This window comes from Fulmarus glacialis, unplaced genomic scaffold, assembly GCF_000690835.1.
Source record: "Fulmarus glacialis isolate BGI_N327 unplaced genomic scaffold, ASM69083v1 scaffold16127, whole genome shotgun sequence".
NCBI classification, from domain to species: domain Eukaryota; kingdom Metazoa; phylum Chordata; class Aves; order Procellariiformes; family Procellariidae; genus Fulmarus; species Fulmarus glacialis.
In genome coordinates this window covers 1-24157 of record NW_009222909.1, presented here as the reverse complement: position 1 = coordinate 24157, position 24157 = coordinate 1, and the positions used below count along the sequence as shown (strand labels likewise).

Here is a 24157-nt window from a genome sequence, read left to right as displayed (position 1 = left end):
TTCCAACAGCAAAGTTATCTGATTGTTGCTAGAGAAGTTGTTTCTCTGTTTTGGGTTTGGGTTTTTTTTTTTTCCCAAGTTTACGTACTGTGAAGGATGAGATGGGTGGAGTTGAGAGGATTTCAGACTTCTAATGCTTCACTGCTGTGTTTGTTTTTTTTTTTTTTTTTTTTTAAAAAAAACCTCTTGTTTACTGTGATAAGGTTTGTCAGCCTTTGCTGCTCGGAACAGAGCTGAAGTAAAACTGCCTCAATTATTTTTAGTTTCACAGTGATTCACAGTTCCCTTGAGAGAAGGGGTAGTGGAGCTGTCTGTCTACAGACTAAGAATAGCAAGACTGTAGATCTTAGCGTAACTTGTCTTGGAAACTCAATGGCTAGGAAATTATCTCTTCCTGGTAGAAGATGAATGGTGTGACTGCTCAGGTATTAGGGCAAATTCCTTGCTTGTCTACAGCAAAAATCAATAGATTTTTCCAAGGACTAAGACTTCTAATAGATAAAGATTATATTGCTATAAATGAAAATGTTTGTCAAGTTGGATGTGTGATAGTATATTCAAAACAATGAAACAAATTCTTCCGATTTTTTGCTAGTAGTTGAAATAGCAATTTACTACTTTGTAATGAGCTCTGACTCCAGTATGTCCAACAGCTTTTTAAAGAAAAGTTTAAAATAAACCTTCTCCCCCCTCAATTTTTTTTTTTTTTAAAGTTTTGAAGCAGTTAATAATCTCAAATATTTTTCCATTTGTTGTGAGGAAGCTTATTATAAAATTGCAACCTGAAATCACATTGTGGTAGAATAAAATGTTGTCTATTGTGTGCGTTGCTATCTCGTTTGTAGAAAAATATTTGTTGTAAGATTTTGGTTATAATTTGTATTTATAATATATTACTGGAATTTATAATAATGTGACTAAAAACTGTTTTTGTTGTTTTACTTTGTCATAAAATGGTATACACATTCCATACACAATTATAATCCTACAGATTCCATAATTCTTCACCAAGCTAATGATATGAAGAAACTTAGTTAGAATGCATGTACAGCATGCTTCATTTAAATGTTTGCGGAGTGCGCCTGCTCTTAAATTAGACTGTCTCTTGTTGCTCAATTACCTTAAAATAGGATTTATGGTCACAGGCAGTGATCCCATTGTATTAATTCACAGCCATTGCTCCAGAGAGGTTACAGTCTAAAACAAGGGACAGCGGGTACTGATAGATCATTAATGAAGTACAAAAAAACCAAATAAGCAGTGCAACAATATTGTATGATATGACATAGTATGATCTCAGTGTACTGCTGACTTAAAGGTCATAAGAGTATTTTTATTGGCACCTTTGCCTGAGATAATGTCTGAATTAAGTGATATCTCATTTTCTCCAACTGCAGTGGTGAACCACTGAAAGAGACAGTTAAACTTGAGGATGGTCGAATTGGAGAGAGACCAGAAATAGTTTATCATGTAATTCACACAATTTTACTTGGTTGTCTAGCGATGTGTTTGGAAGGGTAAGTCTGATTTTGATGTATCTCTTTTGAAAGCAACAGAGCGTTCCTAACTGGACGTGATACACCATTCACCCCTTTGAAATTCACCCCTTTTCAAGAAATGTATTTGGCATATACTGGTACTAGTTAGTAGGGGAGACAGCAAAGATAGATAATTTCGACTATAAATTGGGTACAGGTATATGATGAACTGTGCTCGGTCTCCTTATCGTGTTTTGCAAGCTTTAATGCAGCCAAAATCAGAGATGTTAATTGAACCAAATTTTAATCACTTTCTTTATGGTATTTAAGTGTAGAACTGCACTGTAGTTCTATTAATATTGTATTTTAGTGAGATCTTGTGTAGTGTTTTGATGAACAGTGTATGTTCTGGAATATTGGGACGTGGAAGATTTCTTATCCATCTTCTTGTGTCTAGGCTAGCATGAAGTATACCTTTGCTTGACATACTAAAGCAGTAGCAAAGCTGTTTTCAAAGGTACTGCGTTAGTCTTTAAAATTACAGAAGCTAATGTTGGGAAGATGTTATTCTAATCTTGGCTCTCAGCTAAATCAGCTTGAAGGTGGCAGACTTGTGTTTGTATTACACTCATTGTCCTAAAATCCTAATATTCACAAATTCTTAAAGTGAGCAGACTATTGTGTTACCATGTAGTTGTCTTGACTTGTCTATCCTTAAGAGGCAGACGATGCCAGCAAATCATAAATTGTTTATTAAATATTTTCCTTTCCTTTCTTCAGGAACTCCCTTGTAGTACAGTGTCTGTACAGCTTTGCTGAATAGCTGCTTTTTATTCTTGCTTGGCTGGAAAACCGCAACAGCCAAGTGACTTTACTAGTCTCTTTGTTTTCTTTCATCCTCCCCTGAACTCTGTGAAGGATTTTGTCATCTTTGACCTTGGATCTTGCTCCTACATCTTGCAGCAGATAATCAGGTGCCTGCTCTTCTGCTAGAGATTTCCCTTCAGTGCCATCAAATTTGATCTCAGATTGCTTGAACATCCAGACTGTGTTTGACATATGAAAAAAATCTGAATGTTTTTATAAATAGCTTGAATACAGAGGCATGCACAGAGTCCCAACTAAGTTATTGCAATGTTTTTCAGAATGAAGTATCTGTGGACACCTTATGTTTGCATGCTTGCTGCATTTGGTGTGTGCTCTCCCGAACTTTGGATGACGCTTTTCAAGTGGCTTCGACTGAAAGCTGTGCACCCGATACTGCTGGTGAGTTGCTGTTGCCAATGTCATGGAAATTACAGCTAGCAAGCATATAGCTTTTCAAACAACAATGATCTAAGACCTGTATGGATCTCGTATAGTCTGCTTTTTCTGTATTTCATTCTTAATATCACACTTTCACCTGTTCTCTGGTACCTGGTGATAAAGTTGTGTTCACACTACAGCCTTTCCTCATAAGAAGCACAGCTGTCTTAATCTCCCTCTCTTTCACTCATCTGTTTAATTTCTTTTAACAAATATTTGAGACCTCAAGCCCTCTGTCATACTTAGTTGAGATTGGCCAAGAAGGTCAAGTGCTCTGTAGGAGGAGTGCAGGAGGAAGAGTACAGGCATGCAGACAAGCATTGATATAAGCCTTGTTTCACTAAGAAATGAGGCTAAAAATGTGGTAGATAGGTGTATTTAATTGCTGAGAGTAAAGCTGCTTCATAAGAAATGGTATGTGGAATTATTTTGCATAAGATTTGTTTATGTATGACCATTATAGAGGAGTGTTGTGATTGAAGATGAGCTTATGCTACAGTGCAAACAACTCCCCCACTTCCAACCCTACCTTTATTCTTAATATGCTGAGAGTTGCTTTGTGCAATTTTTGGCAGCTTTCTGCATTTATTTTATTAATAAAATAAGGATAGGATATTACTTACCTTAATTTTGAGAGACTTACAGGAATAAATACTTTATACTTAAACAGAGATTCACTATGTCACTTGTGAAAATGCCATATACTGTTACATCAGAAACATTGACAGTGTTCTTCCAATCAAGGAGTAACAATATGTGCATGTACACAGTAAACACATTCCTTTATATACCTCATGTTTTCTGCTGTATAGACCTGCTTTATTACTATTAACACAGTAGATGTGTTAACAACTTATTATCAAGAGAATGCCTTCTGTACCCTCCTTACCAAATGTTTCCTGTACCATGGGAGCTATTTTCTCCTTTTCGCAAAGCGAAAATTGTATCAGCTAGAATGATGGTGTGCTGAAGAATGGGTTTCTGGGTTTTGCATATCAATATTGTTAATCTGAACAAAAGCATCAACAAGATCAGAGATTTGAAATGCTTGTTTCGTACTTTTTTTCCTTTCTCAGATGATCTCATTTTCATTTGTATGTAAGAGGTGTTTACTTTTCTTCTGTTCCCTACATCATGTGCACATTGCATCATTGTTATTTGAGCAGTAATTAACCATCCCTAATATTGGTGGTAAAGTTATTGTGGGTCAAATAAGTTCTTCCATGCAAATTAGGCAAATTCTTGTTTGCAGAGAGTTTTTTGCCTGGTAGAAAACTGCGAAGTTTCACCTACTGTCACTCCAACGTTTCAGGCATAAATGTAGCCTACATTATGAGGAGAATCAACAGATAGTCCAAGGTTGGAGAATGGAGAATGGTCCATAATCCGTATCTTCTAACATGTATTTTCTAGGCTCTTATTCTGAGTATGGCAGTTCCCACAATAATTGGATTCAGCTTGTGGAAAGAGGTAAGAAAAGTATCTTTGTCTTTTTTCTTTTGTATCTAGGCACAATATGAGTCAAAATGATGAGCAAATATAATGAAATGTACTTGGTGAAATGAAATATATATGATGAAATAAAAGCTGTCATCCACTGAAAATATGTTTTGTTTAAATTTCTTTTTAAAGAAAACTGTTTACATTTTTCACTACAAGGTATTTGACAATTTAATTTGTTAACGATCACTTATTGTAACTAAGAAGTGTTTAAATTTAAATGAAGACTTTGTTATATTCAGCTGTTATGCTTTGGATATATAAACTGACTCAACAAAGAAAATACTGCCAACTAAAAACTCAGGATATTGAAAACTGTGTTGCCCCAATCTTGGTTTTAGTGAGGGGGATTGAGGTTAGATGGAAGTAAAATTATGGGAGGCCCTACGCAAAGGGCATATGAATGAAAAGCTCCCATCAAATTATGATGGAGTTAAATCCTTCGTGCAGAGCACTGTGTGGAGGTATGTATATACTACAATACAGGGAAGAAAAGCTACAGATGTTTCCATGTTTAAAATAAATACCTAGTTCTTTATTGCAAGTCACAGACAGACTTGGGGGAAGAGTATTTGGAAATTATTTTTTAAACTTCTGTAAGTGCAAAATATATGGGAAATAACCCATAAAGCATAAGCCTCTCCTATACTGACATAGCTTCAAAATAGTTAGTTTGAATAGTTTTATAAGAATTCAAATAATTATTTTTTAAAAAAGCATTCAAATATAAAAGCCAGTCTTGACCAACAGTATTTTAACAGATTTTGTAACATCTATCTTATAATAGAAATTTTGGTTGCAACATAATCTTGACTGTTTTACACGTTTCTGCCAGAGCAGTAGGTATTCTCCAGAAAAAAAGCTACAGTTGCTCAAAAGAGTTATGAAATCTATTACAATAGAGGAAACTAGTTCCGTTGACCAAATAACTCTTTTTCAGATTATTTTTTAATAAAAGCAGTGTGGGGCTTTGGGCTCTAGAGGGCTTCATCCATTGCAGATCCAGATTTTGCTTTTAAGCAGTGGTGAACAGTTTGCTCCCCAGGTTCGTAACTCATCCCTGAGCTTGGAAATTTTGACTAATAGTAACGGGACAGTACAAATGCCTTGAGGCTCTTAATCTGTTACCGTGGCTATAAATGGCTGAGTGTACAGCTCAGCATCTTTGTGCTTGGCTGCCTTCTGACTCAGTCTGGTGTAGTCCCTCATCTAACTAGATTTTTCTAAGGGCTCTGATTGATAAGTGAAGCTGGTTCTCCTGGGGGTGGCAGTAGCGGTTCCTCTTCGTGTCATCTTCTGTTCCGGGCACAATTCAGGCATATGTGTTCAGGACACTGAACACACAGTTCAGGACACTGCTACAGCTTTCAGCCCTGATACAAACATATGCCAGCTGTTCTTGTGCTACCCTAACATGTCTGGTTGTAGATTGCTATCGCTTGACAGCTGAATTGTCCAGGTGGTGGAAACTCCTCAGTTAAAAGCAGGCTCCCATTTCCAGCTGTCTATCCACTATGGCTGTCTCAAAGTAAGTTGTCCCTTTAGTCTGGCATAACCTGTAAACTTCATTCTTTTCAAAAAGAGCTGGCATCCAGTAGCTTTCACTTAGCATTTACAACAGCATGAACACGCTCCAGCCCCTCAAGGCTGGCCAGCTTCTAGTCATGCCTTCTTCACATAAAGGCTCAAAATGGCTCTAGGACTTACAAAATGGCTGAATATGAGCCGGCAGTGTGCCTAGGTGGCCAAGGCCAACGGCATCCTGGCTTGTATCAGAAATAGTATGACCAGCAGGACTAGGGAAGTGATCGTCCCCCTGTACTCGGCAGTGGTGAGGCCGCACCTCGCATACTGTGTTCAGTTTTGGGCCCCTCACTACAAGAAGGACATTGAGGTGCTGGAGCGTGTCCAGAGAAGGGCAACGAAACTGGTGAAGGGTCTAGAGAATGAGTCTTGTGAGGAGCGGCTGAGGGAACTGGGACTGTTTAGCTTGAAAAAAAGGCAGCTCAGGGGAGACCTTATCGCTCTCTACAACTACCTGAAAGGAGGTTTTAGCAAGATGGGTGTTGGTCTCTTCTCCCAAGTAACAAGCGATAGGATGAGAGGAAATGGCCTCAAGTTGCGCCAGGGGAGGCTTAGATTGGATATTAGGAAAAATTTCTTCACCGAAAGGGTTATCAAGCATTGGAACAGGCTGCCGAGGGAAGTGATGGAGTCACCATCCCTGGAGGTATTTAAAAGACGTGTAGATGTGGTGGTTAGGGACTTGGTTTAGTGGTGGACTTGGCAGTGTTAGGTTAACGGTTGGACTCAATGATCTTAAGGGTCTTTTCCAACCTAAATGATTCTGTGATTCTATGATTCTAAAATTCCCCATCTTAATAAAGGACCTGTTGTTCCTTCACCCCCCAAACCTGACAGGATAGGGAAGCTGTGGTGCAGGCTTGCGGTCTGGGCTGGTCTCAAGGAGTTGGCATTCTGTCTGATTTCCCAGAATCCCTCCTTTCCAAAATGTTTTTCAAGAGCGTAAACTGAGATATCCTACTTCATACAGTATAGTGTACTTGCCTTCACTGCAGTGATTGAAGTAAAAGTCAGAGGAAAGTCCAGGGCAGTTTACCCACATAATGCTCTTCTAGGAAATTTCTTTTCTCCTTTCCCGCTTGCACAGCACCTTTCCATCAAGTCACAACAGTCCAACCCCCCCTGCTCAAGCAGGTTTACCATGAGAGATTTGTCACCTTCTTGGTTCAGTGGCTTTATTTGTATGCATTTGCATATGAAAACCTGAACTATGGTTTTGATGTATTTAAGGCCAGTTAAAGTTGACGAATGTTGTGGCTTTTGGGTTTTTGGGGGTTTTTTTTGTTTTTTTATTATAAGTATTCTAATAAAATAGAGAGAGATGAGAACTTATGTTTAACATACTTATTTTGGAAAAGGTCTCAGGTAAGTATAAATAGTGTGTTTTGCAAAATATTCAAACAAAAATACCGATTGGGAGGGAAAACTTACATGAAAACCATTTCTGTTTTGTTATTTAAGGCCTTAATATATTGAGATGCTCTATAGATTTTTTTTTTTTTTTTTTTTAAACAGTAAGTAACCAAAAATATGTTTCCATTAGTTTTTCCCTAGGATAATGACAGAGCTTTCAGAACTACAAGAATTCTATGATCCTGATACAGTAGAACTCATGACATGGATAAAGTAAGTATGAAGTCCTACATTTCTATTTTACTTCTTTATGTCAGGGTGTTTTTACCTCAGCATTTTGTGGAGCTACCTCTATGAATCTGAGTTTTCCCTTGCTAAGTCATTACATGATGTAGGGGGAGATGGGAGGAGAAATGTGTATTTAAAGTTTGGTATTATTCCCATGGAAAGAACCAAGAATTTCTCATTGATTACAAGAGGAGAGGGTCCTGAAACACGCAAGCAAATCATGTTTAATATCATTACTAGACCTAATTTCCAAATAAAGGTGGACATCTTAGTACTTGGTTCTTCGCATGCTAACTTCTCAGTAGATTAGAGGATTCATGTTGATTGTAATTCCACGGGGGACAGAAACACTGAAATTTTTGTGTGCATGAGACAGTGAAATGAAATGCCTGAATGTGAGGATTTAGAAACTTCAGTCAAGAAACATGCAGTGTAACATGTATGATTCAAACTTCCCCTTTGACCAGAAGGCTGGAAAAGTTCTTATCTGGTTGGCTAGGCAGGGCATAGCAAATACTGACCTATGTTATATAGTTCATCCTGAGCCATATACATAGCTAATACTGAGTCAAGTTGTTTTCACAGATATATTTTTCTTCTCACCAAAAGTTTCAGAACTGGATTCTGGCCTCATTCAATGTAACTTTGAACTATGTCATTAGGAACTGCACTTCTCTCAAAGTTAGATCCCATGTGTTCAGATAACTTACTTACCTTTAACTGTATTTTTTTAGAATATTATTTTCTGTATTTATGTAGTCTTTAATGTCAACCTCTGTTCATCTTCAGAAAAGACAAGGCTGGTAATTATGGTGTTCCAGCCAATTTCTTCTTTCTGTTAATAGTAGTGTATGTTGTTTGTCAGTGCTGTAGCTCTTCAAGGCAGCAAGTGGAATAATGCCAAGTACCTAATGGTTTCTACATTAGTCTGCATATATTACACTTCAAGTACATAATTAATCATGGTGAATTGCATTGAGATTCACTCAGCTAAGAGCAATTTGACTACCCTTATTTGTAGCAGCTGTTCATATTTTTAATGAAAATATGGATTTTTTTTTTTTTTCCTTAAGGATATACTTAGATATCCATATTGGAATTTTAATTGAATGTCATTATTATAGTATATTTTCTTAAAATTTTCTCTCTGATAAAATGAATTTATCTTGAATTTTGAATTTTCTCTGCAGGAAAAGTTGCCCGAAGTCTGTAATAGTGTGATAATGACTGTTTTCTTTCACTAGTGCAGGAATACGAATAGTCAAAAGATGAAACCAAACCCAGAAACATAATTACTGTAGACATTAGATGTTATTCTGTATCATGACACTATTTACTCGTAGATGATTAAATACATGCTCCTAGAGATCAAATGAAAATAATCACAAATCTTTCCCTTACAAGATAACATCATGTTGTTTCTCCTTCTACCTACCCTCCCTCCCGAGCTTGTTTTGTCACAAGTCAGCAACCATTCAGAAAAGCAATAGTTTGATCCATTCCAGGACCGCTCTGACTGGTGCTCCATGGATTGCAAGGAGGGAGGAGAACAGCCATCAGCCCTTGCCCCAGCAGGAGACCTTCCTTGTAAACTCCATATTGCTGCAGGTCTGAGCTTTTCCTGGCAAGGAAACTACTGCCACTGCAGCATTAACACCAGTTGTAATTAGACCCCCAATGATATCTTCATGCACTCCAGTTCATACCTTAAATTATTAACCTTAGGACCTTAAAAAATTAACACAGTGTTTAAAATTAAAAACATTGTTTTGAGAAATGCATCCTGTACTCAGATGTGTATGTTGATGTTGCTTTTGCAGACGACAGGCTCCTGTGGCTGCTGTGTTTGCAGGCAGCCCACAGTTAATGGGTGTGATTAAGCTTTGTACCGGATGGATGGTGTCGAGCTTGCCTTTATATAATGATGATGATCTTCTAAAAAGAAATGAAAATGTGAGTATCCAATTCCATAAATGTGTGTGTATTATCAGTGATTTATAGACTATTCCATCAAGTAAGACTGAAGAGCCTGATTGAGATGTGTGGGAGTACTGTAAATGTTAATGCTCCAGGGAAGATGACCTTGTAACATCCCTCATGACACACTCATTTGCATTGCTCTTCTGTGCCCCCTAGGCCACCTGGCAATGCAAATTATTTGTTTGGTGCCACTCCCACTATATGTGAGCAGCATTCCAAATACCGTTAATCCCAAGTATTTACTTTGTCACTGATTTTTGCGTTGCATGAACCTGTGGATCGATGGGCTGAGGCCAACTGTATGAGATTCAACAAGGCCAAGTGCCGGGTCCTGCACTTCGGCCCCAACAACCCCATGCAGCGCTACAGGCTTGGGGAAGAGTGGCTGGAAAGCTGCCCAGAGGAAAAGGACCTGGGGGTGCTGGTTAGCAGCCAGCTGAACATGAGCCGGCAGTGTGCCCAGGTGGCCAAGGCCAATGGCATCCTGGCCTGTATCAGAAATAGTGTGGCCAGCAGGAGTAGGGAGGTGATCGTGCCCCTGTACTTGGCCCTGGTGAGGCCGCACCTTGAATACCGTGTTCAGTTTTGGGCCCCTCACTACCAGAAGGACATTGAGGTGCTGGAGCGTGTCCAGAGAAGGGCAACGAAGCTGGTGAAGGGTCTGGAGAACAAGTCTTATGAGGAGCAGCTGGGGGAACTGGGACTGTTTAGCCTGGGGAAGAGGAGGCTGAGGGGAGACCTCATCGCGCTCTACAACCACCTGAAAGGAGGTTGTAGCGAGGTGGGGGTTGGTCTCTTCTCCCAGGTAACAAGCGATAGGAGAGGTAATGGCCTCAAGTTGCACAACGGGAGGCTTATACTGGACATTAGGAAAAATGTCTTTACTGAGAGAGTGGTTAAACCTTGGAACAGGCTGCCCAAGGAAGTGATGGAGTCACCCTCCCTGGAGATATTTAAAAGACGTGTAGATGAGGCGCTTAGGGAGATGGTTTAGTGGGCATGGTGGTGTTGAGTTGATGGTTGGAGTCGATGATCTTAGAGGTCTTTTCCAACCTTAATGATTCTATGATTCTATTCTATTATTCTATGTTTTCTTAACTTACAGATTTATCAGATCTATTCAAAGAGGTCAGCAGAGGATATTTATAAGATACTCACATCTTACAAAGCCAATTTTCTGATTATTGAGGATTCGATTTGCAATGAAGTGGGACCCGTAAGAGGATGTAGAGTTAAAGATCTATTGGATATTGCTAATGGTCATGTAAGTAACAGTAAGAAAAAAATGAATGTTTGAATGCATAAATAATTCATTTAAAAAGAAATCTTCTTATAATGCTGATCTTATTTTTCTGATTGTAATTGACATGTAGACAAAGACTCATACATTTTAAAAGTGATCAATGATGTTTTGTTTTGTCCATTTCTTATACACCTGTAATCCTACCCCATACTATTTTTAACTGCCCTAATCCCTCCTAATACATTAGTATTAGTAACTGTGCTGCTTTTCTGCCAATCGTTAAATACCATTTAACTATATAAATGTTTAAGACTGTAATACCTGAAGAGATTATTACAAAAGCAGTAAAGCCCTGCCTCAGAGGGCATTCTTTACTAGCTTTAAAGATGAAATTTTAAAATGGATAAACTTAGTTCTTCTAAAACTGCCTGGGATGAGAACTAGTCTGCATTCAATTCAGGACAGCCTGTTTGGTACTGATGAGGTTACAAGTCTATTCGGTTCAGTCTCGCAGATAGGTTAGTATCCCAATAGATAGTTTAAGCCACAGCTGGTAGAAAGATTGGTTGAATAAACTGTAGAGTTATGAAGATACCCATGAATGCTACTTCAGTCATTGCCATGCTGTGTCTGCTCTGAATGCTGATAGCGCTGCTCTTGCTGCTGAAGTAGGGGATGGGGTGGAGTTTATAAAGTGATCTCATTGCCACTTGTTCATCTGCTTCCTGGGAATCCAGCAAAAGTTTTGACTTTATAAAGGCAGGAGTGGCTGTAAACTCAGTTAGGGTTTGGTTGCTTGTTCTCAGGTTAACAGGGGAGAAGGAGTCACCAGTTACTTCTAAGCAATCACAGGTTAACTTCATTTAGTTGGTTTCCTGACTAAGAAAAAGAACTTAAGCATCTATTTGACATTACAGCTTGTGTATTAACTATACCAAGTTAATCCTTGGTTTGAATGCCTTTTTTTTTTTTTTCTAATGGGGAGGATACATATGTTTCTTGTATACAGTCTTACATTCCATTCTTGGGGAAAAATCCAAGCTGTTCATCTGTGTTAGGTATTTTAGAAGCTTTACTTCTGATGGTACATGTTTCAAAAGAACTTGTAATGCAAGCATTCTATTTCTGTAGTTGCTTTTGTTTGAGTGATTATAGAGGTGATATGTTTTTAGGGGATTACTCTTTAATTTCCCCAGGAATCTACAACTGGTGTCAGTTTCACATGTAGGTTTCCTGGCCAGTTTATCCGTGGAGGATATTGTCTCTGTTTTCTATTAACTTCCTTACCATTGCTGAAATCTATCCTTTTTCTGTCTTTGCCTTAGCTGTTAAAATCATGTATGCCATGATTATTCCATGTTGTAACCAATATACTATACCATAACTGTGTGTGTGTGTGTATGTGTGTGTATGAATAACCTCCATCATAGATAATCAGCACATTATCTCTCAGTTTCTTCTCAGCTCTGTTTTTGCATGACTAAGTTCCTGTTCCCTCTTCACACTTAGGATGTCAGCTGGAACAATTAAGCACAATTTCAGGATTCCATTGCCTCATACCCCTGCGTCTCTCATCTCCGCGCTTCATGCATGCTTCTCTCTTGCACATAATCCTGATCTCATCCTAACTTCAGCAGCACAGTTTTACTGTCAGGTTTTTAAGTTTTTGTTTGATTCATGCATCAGAATGCGTTTCTTCCTCCTTTAATTCCTTACATCCAGTTATTCAGCAGTTCATCCTAAGGAACACTTCCCAGTACTTTTCAAAGCAGCTGTTGCTTGCGATGGTAATTTCAGTCAAAGGGGGGAAAAAACCATCGAAATACAGTCTCCAATGCAAGGAACCTGTCTTTGATAAGTGCCACACATAGCACTGGCAGTACACAAAACCAGTCATTTACTATTTTTGTGTGATTAGGATTGTCGAAGTGACAAGGGTTATCCTATTTAAAGTGGAGAGATTAAGAAGGGGAAAAGAAGGTTCATGATGAGAGTTTCAGTTAAAATCCGTTCTGCTGAACGTCTGTAATCTAAATCTGTAACAAAACAACTGGTATATACATTTAAATGTAGACAGCTGAGTGTTCAATATTTTTAGAAGAAGATTGGTTGGCTAGTAATGAACATCACTTATGCTTCCTGTCTGTGGCTGAGTCCGTACTGGGTTGGATGCTAAAAATGCTAGTTGTAGAAAAAATATTGGAATGGCCAACAGGAATATTTTTTTCAGAAAGTTGACATAGTTTGTTCCTGAAAGTTGATATAGTGTGTTGTCTCAGGAAGCTTTGAAACAAAACTCTCTGTTTGCTTGCTAACAAAAATTGCCTAAGTCCTATTGAAAAATTATCAAGACTTTCCAAACTAGTGGAAGCTAGTGCATATGTAGTTGGAGACTACAGCATTTACTTATTCCCAAAATAAGTGAAACAGTGGACAGGCTGTTACGCTGTTGACAGGTCTATGGATGTGCTTTCCAAATTGCTGTGTTTAAGAAGGTAAGTATTACTTTCTAGCTTGGACGATGTCCTATAATCCTAGTCAGATATCTTATTTGTGACACTGGCTGAGAGGATATGATTATTGATAGGGCAAGGCAGCAATCTGTTGCTGAAGGACTGTACCTCAGGGGAAATATCTTTGTGTTTGGTAGCCACCGATAGATTTTTCTCCATGAATTTGTCCTACAACCTTTTTTTAAACCCATGTAAACTTGAGCCATCAGAAGGAGTAGCGAAGGGATTTCTTCAAGGATATCAGATAGTAGATGCTAAAAGGCACAAGCAATTTGCTTCCAAGTCAATTGGTTGGCATTTATAGGGCGATACATGAGTGTGTGTCTTCAGTCCTTATTAGGTATGTCAAACTTAGTTGGCCTAGAAAAAGTAATTGAGAATTTCCTTTCCTACATAGGTGGTACGCTATATGCAGGTCAGGTTTGAAGTACTGGGTAAATGGGGCATGTGGATAATTTCCACTGCTGTTGTTCTTTATTGTATGAATAAAGTACACTGGTTTTAATGACTGCTATCCTGACAAAGGTATTAATCCACCAAGGTTATTTCAGATGGTTAAACAAATTATAGAGGAATATCTTTTCAGCTTATTGGAGTCATACAGTATGGAAATTAAATGTCTATCGTAAATGAAATTTACAGAATACAGAACTAAATTAAATGTACAGAATTACGTTCTGTAACGACTTACCTTCAGTATTTTAATTAGATCATCTTCTTTTCTGACAGGTGGTTTGTGAGGAAGGCGACAGTTATGCCTATTCAAAATATGGACGATTTTGTCATGAAATCAAAATGAACTATTCTCCATATGTGAATTATTTTACTCGAGTATACTGGAATAGATCCTACTTTGTATATAGAATCAACACTGTGATATCCTTCCAGTTGTGAAAAAGCATGCAAGCTTCTTTCTGAGGATTGATTGTGAATGAAATTCAGTTGGAAAAGTTCCTTTTGATCAAGGAAGTTATTTTTGCAGATACCTGTGCGCACATGTGGTGTATTGACAACTTTATTTTACCAAACTGGAATTCTTTGAACTGCAGATCAACAGACACAGATACCATCCTTGAAGGAAACGGGAAAATATGTCTATTTTACAGTCTCTACAAAGTGTGACAGTCTTCCACATTTTTGCATTTTTCTTCCCATTATAAATCATCTTAATCTTCATGTAAATGAGATTTCTAACTTCATTGTTAGAGGGCCAATGTGGGTAGACTTAGTAAATGCAGAAAAATTATTTAAAGAGCTCATTTAAGTCATATAGCTTTTATTTTCTAGCAAGAAAGCAATTGGTATCCCAAGTCTTTTCAAGTAAGTGTTTGGGTTTTTTTGTTTTTTGTTGTTTTAATTCTTCCTGTCTTCCACTGTAAACATTTCTATGTTTATCAAACACACATTCATACATCTTATGTGTAGCTATAGTGTTTGTATAAATCAAATAAGGAAGATTTTATTTAAACAACACTTCCATAGATTAAGGCACTGATCTCTACATTGTTAGAGACATGTTAGTGGAAGTGCTTGGTCTTAGACCTAGCAGTAGGAGTTGACAAGGTCAGATCTTCAGTTTGGAAAGAACTTGCCTTCAGGATTTTTCCATGTTTAAATGTGTATGTGTGTATGCATATGTGTGTCTTAGCAGCCATCAGAATGGGCCATTATACAACAGTGTGCCATACTTGTTTTTAGGCAAGTGTAGCGGGACAACTAGGTTTGCTACTGAGACTTCTGCACTTCTGTTTCACCCTCTCTGTGTGTGTGCTGATATATATGTGTATGTGTATGGGGAGGGATGGGTGACATTCATTTAATTCAACTCATTATGTGATAGTTATATTAAGATAGTGCCATAACTGTAATATAAAACACTATAATTACCACCATTAATAAATAATGGTACAGTTGTTCATAGCTATTTTTATATCAATTATGCAACTACACTGAGATCTTTGAAAATTTGGGAAAGTAGTCTGCAATCTTGCTTCCCTCTGAAGTTTGTCTTCCTTATATGACCCCCTTTGCCTCTACAACTATTTTTCTTAACAAATTATCTGTTCATCCTGTTTGTTGCTGGCTGATATACTTTTAAGAGAATGAATGATGCTTTAATTCCAACTCTGGGCCTAATCCTGGTGTTGTGAATGGAAAATCCAATAAAAGGTAATGGTAATTTTGCTTACATAGGTGTAGCTGGACAAAAAAACAGGATGTAAGTTTTGGAAGAGGTTATTCACCTGTTAGGAGTTACCCGCAGTTACTGATTCTTGTAACACCTGGCCTGAGGACCAGTCTATCAGGCATGTGGGAATGATCCTTTGGAGCCCAGATGTCTTTAATGAAGGATCTGGCGTAATAGGATTGAAAAATCTGCAAACCATTCTGCAAATGAAAGCTGCAAAATGATCCTTACCACACTTGTTGATAAAATGCAATTTAAGAGATTTTAACTCTGAAATTACTAGGAATTGCAGCATGTTGGTGTGTAAGTGTGATTCCTGTCTGCTCTATGCAGATACATTTGCTTACTTTACACTATCAGGTAGTACTGAGATTTTTGTAAAACCTATTATCACTATTGGAGTGATTTAAAAGAAGAAGGCTTTATTATTGTAAAAGTCAACATGTCTATAATCTGTTTTTTACTTTCAGTTATATTTTTAGGCCTATGAGTCTTGACAAGATGTTAAATTATGCATTTATTTGAAACCAACGTTCAGATAAATGCATCGAATATATTGGATGTGATCATTGAGAGAAACATTTATCAGTATAACCGAGTTACAAGTTAAAAGTAAATATCCTTTCCGGGGATACAGTCATCGTGTTGAGGGTAGTGTGTATGTGTGTCTCTGGCCAAATGCAGTCTGCATTTATTTGCTTATGCACAAGTGCATGTGTTTTACTGCACTGGACTATTTCGGACTTTTCAATTACTGTATAAGAACAGAAGCTAGTGTATTAACTTGAGCTATGGCAGGCCTGCAGGAACCTTCTCTGTATGTGCTAGTATGGATGTAGATGTAATATTTGGAAGTAAGTCTAGAGTTCCTTATACAATTAAGTTTGTTTGAATCATTGTCAAGGAACTATATGTCTGTCTGTCACTCATTTACTTGCCTGAATGAATAACATTTCATAACAGCAATAAGGCATTCCAGGTAGCAAACTTCAGGGTTACAACTGCACTTGGCTGGATGAAGTCGCATAGCTTACGGCTTCATGCCTTAGACTGCCATGCCAAGATGCAGTATTTAACTATCCTTGACTGCCTGCTGTGTTTTACCGCAATGCTGTATGTATGTGTTACCACATAAAATGTAGTTTGAATACTTACATATAGAGCACACATGTTAAGAAAAACACAAATGAGGCCATCTGTACATCTGAAGAAAACTATCTTGTAGCACGCTGGCCTTATACATGTTTAAACGAACATGTTGAACTTTATTTGAACTGTGACATAGTTATCATTAGTTTTGTCATAGTTTTTAAGATGTATTCTTGATACTTCGATTGATTCTGCTTTAGGAGAATCATTTAAGATTTTTACCTTGCTTTTTATATTAGAGAAAATTGTACTGCAGCACCATTGGCACAGCAGCCTTAAGTACAAGAAGGGGGAGAAACATTGCTGTTGTTCCAGTAAAAAGGCATCATTTTTAAAATGAGTGACTGGAAGAATCATATCTTACACAGAAAATTATAAGCTTGAATTTCTTATCCAGCTATGGATTAGCAAAAATATTGTTGTCTATTCTAATCTCCACCTTTTGTGAAAAAGAAACAGTAAGTTTCATGATATCCCTCAGGGCATAATTACATTGGACTTGTACACACAACCTTAGCTTGGTTTTCAGCCAGGTCACAGTTTTAACTCCCTGAAAGGGCTGGGGGAACATTTTGCAAATTTTGATCTGTTTTGCTATAGATGTTGCAATTCAGTTGAAATATGTGCCTTGCAAGCTTTTATTAAACAAACAAAAAACTCAGTTTGTGTTTCCTTTTGTGAAGATTTTTTTTTTTTTAAATTCCTGTCCCTCTGATTTCTAGAGCTTCTGTTGTGTCTTAATACCCCTGCCTCCGAGGATGCTTGTGTAGTGAGTGGTGCAGCTAGGATGTATGCCAGCCATCTAACAGCTGTTCACTGGGAAGAATGAGAATTTGCATGGCAATTTGTGTTGCTATTTTGCTGGCTTATTTCCTCCTTCACATTTCCAATTTCTGATATGCTTGATCTTCCTAAACGCAAAAAAATTACCTTGAAAGAATAAATTGAGTATAGTATTTTCAGGCACTCACCTGTTACCGTTAGACTTGTGGCTTAAAGTTTAGTCAAGCCGCAGCTAAACTGACATGTACAGTTTTGTCTTAATCTTAAAAAAATGCTCTTTCACTTCCTGAATTACCACATACTTGAACTCAGTTGATAGATTTGCCATGAGATACTTGAGACTAATTAAGTAAAGGCATTTCAGAACATAAGCTTCTATTCATATTATTTTAAAAAGTACTGGGTTTGTTTCTTCCAAAGTAAATGGAAATACAATTTAATACAATACAATCTTAAATACAATTTCCATTGTGGGGGCTAAGGAGGAGATACACAAATATGGAAGAAAGAGGGCCAAAATGTTTAACAGGCATTGAAAATTCTTCAAACTGTTTGCTCTGGTGACATTACTGTTTACGGAAAGGTAGAAGGTTAGGGACCAAATCTTGTTTTATCACCATATTTTTACTAAGTCATCTGCAAATGTCCAAATCTTGTGACCCTTCATCAGCTTTCCCATGCAATTCACATGAATAGGAGCTGCAAGATCAGGTCATAGGGATTGTAAACTGTCATTGAAAGACTTCTTAATGACTGCTGTTAAGTATGTATAATGTATCCTTTAACCAAAAATCTAACAGGAGAAAGTGTAGGCTGTTTGTGTGAATGTGTGGGCATGCCTGTTGTATTTGCATTTAGAGATGTCTGTTTTACTATTGTGATTTGAAGATGTAATGAGAGTAACTTCTATTATCGCTGATGGTGGTTGAATCTGTAAATCTCCTAAATATTGACGGGCAGGTGGACTCTAGAGTACTATGGTATTAGAGATGAAAGAAAAGCTGAGTTTGTTCCAACACAAGCAATATTTCATGAGAAATAATACCTCAGTGTAAATCTGTATAATCATGCCTTTAGTACTCTTTTTAAAACTTAACTTGGGGGGGGAAGTGAAAATTCTAAAACATGCAGTGTATGTTACTTTAGTAATCATTTCTACATCATCAGTACAGCTAAAAGAAAATATCACCATTATGTTGCTGCACTCTTACTATGCCAAATGCAGGGCTAGCAATGCCTAAACGTCTTCTGGATTGTTTGGTACCTCAACTAGATGTTTAAATGTGTAATTAATCTGGCAATGTTTTTGACTCCAGCGCAGTTAAATGTATGTCATTCTGCCTTTCAAGTGATGTTTAAGGTTACCTATTGACTTGATGGAAAAGAGGTGGGTGTTTAATGCCTTTCAAAGTTTCAAACTTTGTTACTTCAGTAATGCAGAAGAATTATTGGTGGTGCTTTACTTGTTAACAGTGACATTTAGCAGTAGTGTATATGGCATATGGACATATCCATGTGCAGGTATTTAATATCAGATCTAGGGAATCCAATTCCTTTTATCTTGTTTGTTGTCTTGGACAGTTTTTTTATCAAAATAATGTATACACAGTAAATATTTTTCTCTCGTGACAAACTTTTTCTGTGAAAAAAAAAAAAAAATTGTAATAAAAGCTAAGTCCAGAAAGTATGGATTGTTTGGGCCACATAAAAACTGTTTTATGCTTTCTTTTGAGAAGTCTGATACCCTTTCACAAAAAACATGTAGTTCATAATGAATTAACCTCCTTCCCCTGTTGCAGTAATAAAATGATTTTTATATTCTGTTGTATTATTTGCATAAGCAATTTGCAGTCAAGTGAAGACTGTACAGCGTAGCTCAAATACCTGTCTTGTCGGGGCAGCATAAATACTCTTACAGCTCTTGAGGATTAGCAGCCTGCCCAGACTGGATCCATGTGTCATGCTGACTGTGACTGCCTGTTGAGACATACTGGTATGAGGATGAGCAGCAAAATATGAGGTGCTTCATATGGAATTATTGAACTCTGACTTTATCCCTAAAGATCCTCCTACAGCAAGCATGTCACTTGGAAATAAATTGCTTACTGATTTTTTTTTTTTTTTTAAATCAACTAATATGTCATCTGTCTTGAATTTTTACAGATTATGATTACATATATTGGAGCCTTCTATAATTTTGTAAGATATTATTAGTAGGAGTGAAATCTTTGAATGCAAACTACTTTGTAATAATTTACCATATAATGATACGAAAACGTTGACATTATTTTAGTTAAATTCTAAAGATGATAGAAATATCCGATAAAGTGCTTCTCCAAAAATCAATCATATAGCACATAAAAAATATGTATTTAAGTCTTTAATTCTTAATGGGTTTGAAAATTCATCAGACTGCTTCCTTTTAGACCAGTCAGGAAACAAGCTTGATTTTAAAAAAATGAAATGCAGTGATGTTGGATTATACAAGTTTATCCATGAATTCTTCAAGTATGCAGGCTTTGTGATTGCTTAGCTGAAATGGGAATGAAGCTCCTGGCACCATGAAATACATCTTGGTGTTTGTGTACTCTTCCATGTCTTTATCTGAAACTGAAAGCATGGTTACCAGCTGTGAAATACAGAATATTCTATTATATATAATAGAATTTATATTTATATGTGTATACAAATAGGTGTATATAAAAATGTGTATATGTATTTTATGGGTGTATTATCTCTGTATAAAATATATATTCTGATTATAATCAATGTTTGAGAGGTGTTAGGTAAAATTACTGTTGGTTTGAGGTTTTTTCCCCCCTAAATTGTAGCTCTGTAATCTGTTTCTAGGACCTAGTTTCCCAGATTTTCCAATTTTTTCAGACTTGCATACTTCGATTCCTGTATGCTTTCAGATTGCTTAGGTAACAAACGTGAAAGACATTTTTTAATAGTAATGAGATAAGATGCATCTCATTATGAATTAAATTGCATATATAGAATATACAAACGTAAAGCAATATCGAGTAATACTGAACTATTCAGTAGGTTATAACACACCAGCAGTATATACGTTTACCTTCAGAATTTTGAGCAACTTTACAATGCCTTGGAATTTCTTCTTGTTTCAAAGTTTTGACTGTAATGTCTGCTGTCAAGCCTTGACTCCTGATGGTACTATACTGACTGGCTATAGAAAGACCAAAAAAATGTTAAGACTGACTTTTCTTTTTTTACACTGTTGCAATAAATACCAGCGGATTCTGTAAGATGAGGGTGAATATAAAATGATGCCCTAAGCCATTCTCCCCTCTGAAAAAAGCTGACAAAGGACGGGCAAGAATGCAGCCGCCTTCTCTTCACTGCGTCATGTTACGCTGTCTGTGAGACCCTGAGCGCAGAAGCTGTGGTCTCCTTGGAGTAGCTGTTGGATGCTGCGAAGAGCGCGAGTGGTTTCCTTGGTTGATCTAACTTCAACTCTGGATAATAATACAACGTCACTGCTGCAGAAGTGATTGACCTGTTTATGCACTTTTAGAAAGGTACATTAAAATCAAGTCTTGTTTTCATTTCATCATGAAAACTTACTTCTGAAACACACACTAACAGTGTAATTTGTATCTATTTCTGCATTATTAACACCTGGATAAATGCTGCTGCTTTTTCTTTTTTTGTCTTTTTTTTTTCCCTCCTCCCAATTTGGCCCATTTTATGATGATCTGAGCTGTAGTCTGAAGTGCTGGTTGCATTCAGGGACTTGTCCCAGCTGGGAGATAGGGCCAGAGGAAGGCTGTTGGGCTTGCTGATGGTTTGGCCTCAGAATAGCAATTCTTAGATTTAGTGGTTGCAATTCACAGTCCTCAGTTCACCAGATTAGGATTCTTCTTTAGCAAACCTTAAAATAAATTTCAGTGTGATCCTTTGGCAATAGAAGCTGACAGTGTCCTGAAGATATCTAAGGAGCTTGCTTAATTAATTTAGATTTATTTCTTCTCTGTGTTGCTTCCTGTCGGAGCAAAGAGTCATGTCTGCTATCCTTACTCAGGTCGCCTCTGGATTAATGCTGTATCGGTCTCTCTGTGGTTTCTGCTTCAGTTTCACAGAAAGAATCAAGTTCCTTCGGAAAATACGGCCACACAGAAAGAGCCATACCGTTTTCTTGGCAGTGTCCTGAGAATGAAATGAGGTTGCTCTGGAATGGACACTCTTGAAGCATTTCAATATTTACTGTATATCTATACATAGGTAATACAGCTTTTGAGAATTGCTTACCATTCCTTAAGCTTTTTAGCTGCCTGTTATCTCTGATGAGCACATAGAGTCAACTGTGAACAGTGGAAAATTCTTTTCCTGGTTTTTAAAGTAGTTTCTAGGACAGAATATCGCCCACTGACCCTAAAGAGACCCAAACACAAGCCTGTGCTTTGACCTCCCCGATCCCCATCTGCTGAACTGGAGCTCCCTCCCTAGCCCTCAATTCCAGAAGAAAAATGGTTTTCATTGAAAAGGCTGATCAAGACGTTTAGTCTTTTCATCAATACTTTGGTATTTCCAACAAAATAATGCAGTTTGGTCCTTTTGTTTTTGCTTGAAAAAACATCTGAACAGCCCATTATAAATAACTTTCACCATTTCAGAACACGTATTTAATGTGTATACAACTGCCTGACACCAGTAAGAGCAATGTTTCAGCCGTGCATGGCTGGGATGCAGTCACATAATTTTAGAGCATCACAGTCAGACGCACCTCAATTGTGTTTGCATCTCTTTAAATCGTAGGATAGGATGTGTGTCCACAAATACATATATATTTGTTTTGTCATAGCACAGGTTTTGTGCAACTGGATGTTGAAAATAACACAGTTGTGCTAGTAAGCATCCATGGGGGCAAGGTTGTTGCGGGTTCTGCTCTGTAAGGTGGGCCCTAAATTCCGTCAATGGGAGTGACGTGCAGCAGAAGCCTAAATTTACATCACCAGAATGATGCGTTAACAAGCATGTTGACAATACGTGGGTTATATGTGTGAGAGAGTACTGTGAATAAAATCCAGCTCGTGTCTTGACAGGCTGTAGACAAAACCATATGATTCTAAATGCGTGTGTGTGAATAGAAGAGAAAAGAAGGGGTAGCGCATCTTGTAATGTAGGTTAAAATTGAGCATTGAAGGGGTTTAATTTGCTTGTGGAGAGTTTGTGTAAGGCCAGTAGGATGCAACGCATTTCAGAAGAGGGTATGTCGCGCTGTATCTCAGTACTGATCTAAACTTGTCCTAAACTGAACGCTCGTTCGGGTGGTCTGGCTGGCTCATTAAGTGTTGTAAGTTAATGACCTTTCTAGTGCCTTTGTGAGGCAGGGTATTATTCACATTTTATTTTTACGCACAAAAAGTAAAGATAACACACTCAAAGCTTGCTACAGCATGTTAACCATGGGTGGATCTTGATGATTACTTTCCTGTTGTTACTGGTAAACCAAAAATACTTGGTTTTACTTTTTGCCTTCCCAGTCCGAGATCTCACATCGTGCTGGTTTTTAGAAACAATCATCCCTTCACCTTCCCAGGGTAAAAATAAAGGCTGACAGCTTGTAATAACATGATGTGATCACCCAGTGATCACCTCTCTTTAAAACTGGTAATTCCCCAGGTGGCAGAGGTGCAGATCTTGCAGTTGGTTGTCACCTTTGACTGCTGCCCGTAATATTTGACTAAAGCGGATTGAAACGTTTTCTGGCTTTCTTGAGCAAAGCTTCACTTCCAGCCTAAATACATGATCACTCAAGTTACAACGCAGCTGGCAACAAACACCCCTGCCGTGCTAACAGCCTTCCAGTAAAACTAGCAAACCTGTGTTCAAAACAGCAAGAGGGAGCATTTCTAATGGAAAAATATTAACAGAGTTTGACCAGCTGGATGCGGAGGCTTGGCAAAAGGCTGTTCCTAAGCTGTTACCGTTACTATGCGAAGGGAGATATTGTTGTTCTTGTTTATTAGCAGGAGTGGAAAATGTTGGGGTTTGTGCTTGGAGCTATGGGAGAATGAGTAATGTTTGGTTTGACGAGTAGTGGGGAGTGATCGGCGTTGGAGTGGTCTGGCTTGGATTCACGCTTCCATTGATCACATTATAACCGCTGCAATGATTCCCACACCCAGATTTTTTTACGCACGTTTAGCAGGACTGATGCATTTACTTGCCTAATTCAGAAGGACCGTTTCAGTATTCCTCTCAAGAGCACCACACTATTCTTTTCACAAAAATATTTTAAATGCAATAATTGGTGCTATTGTTCATGTATTATGCTGAGACATGTTTTGCTCTTCCCCCTTTTGCCAAAAATGCATCTTCCCTGAAGGATCAGCAACCTGTATATGGGCTCCTGAGAGGCCACACTTCCAAGATAAGTCCAGCTCACATCAGAAAAAGGTGTCTGCTTGGTCACAACTATTTCTCAAGACTCAAGCACCCCAAGGCCCTCTCTCCTTTATGCACTAGTGTTTTCTCCTCTGTTTCTTGTACTGGTTGCTCTTTTAGCTTAGCTGGAGTTTTTCCCATGTGCTCAGGACAGCAGGAGGTTGCCGGTTTTCCACGAAGTCACCCCCCGGGAAGCACTGCTCCTCCTCCTGCGTCCGCCTCGCTGGCGGAGGAGCAGGAGGGAGTATCTAGACACGTTACGCGCAAGCGGCAGAGGAGCCCGGGAAGAAAGCTCTGGAATTGGGGAAAATAGAAATTTGCCCGGAATTGCTATACACTTTGCCACGGGCGGGGCTCCGCCTCCACCCACGGGGGAGCGGGC

At 38.0% G+C, this 24157-nt stretch overlaps 1 protein-coding gene across 1 annotated transcript in view; it reads left to right on the top strand.

The window, feature by feature from the left end:
• Positions 1 to 14255, top strand: part of DPY19L4 (dpy-19-like 4 (C. elegans)) — a 29369-nt gene extending 15114 nt beyond the window's left edge. The window contains 7 exon segments of the mRNA XM_009581631.1: positions 1398 to 1517; positions 2624 to 2744; positions 4197 to 4253; positions 7411 to 7493; positions 9329 to 9461; positions 10594 to 10752; positions 13974 to 14255. Of these exon segments, the coding sequence (XP_009579926.1) occupies positions 1398 to 1517; positions 2624 to 2744; positions 4197 to 4253; positions 7411 to 7493; positions 9329 to 9461; positions 10594 to 10752; positions 13974 to 14138 (838 nt within the window). The 3' untranslated portion in view covers positions 14139 to 14255.
• Positions 14256 to 24157: the final 9902 nt, after the last annotated feature.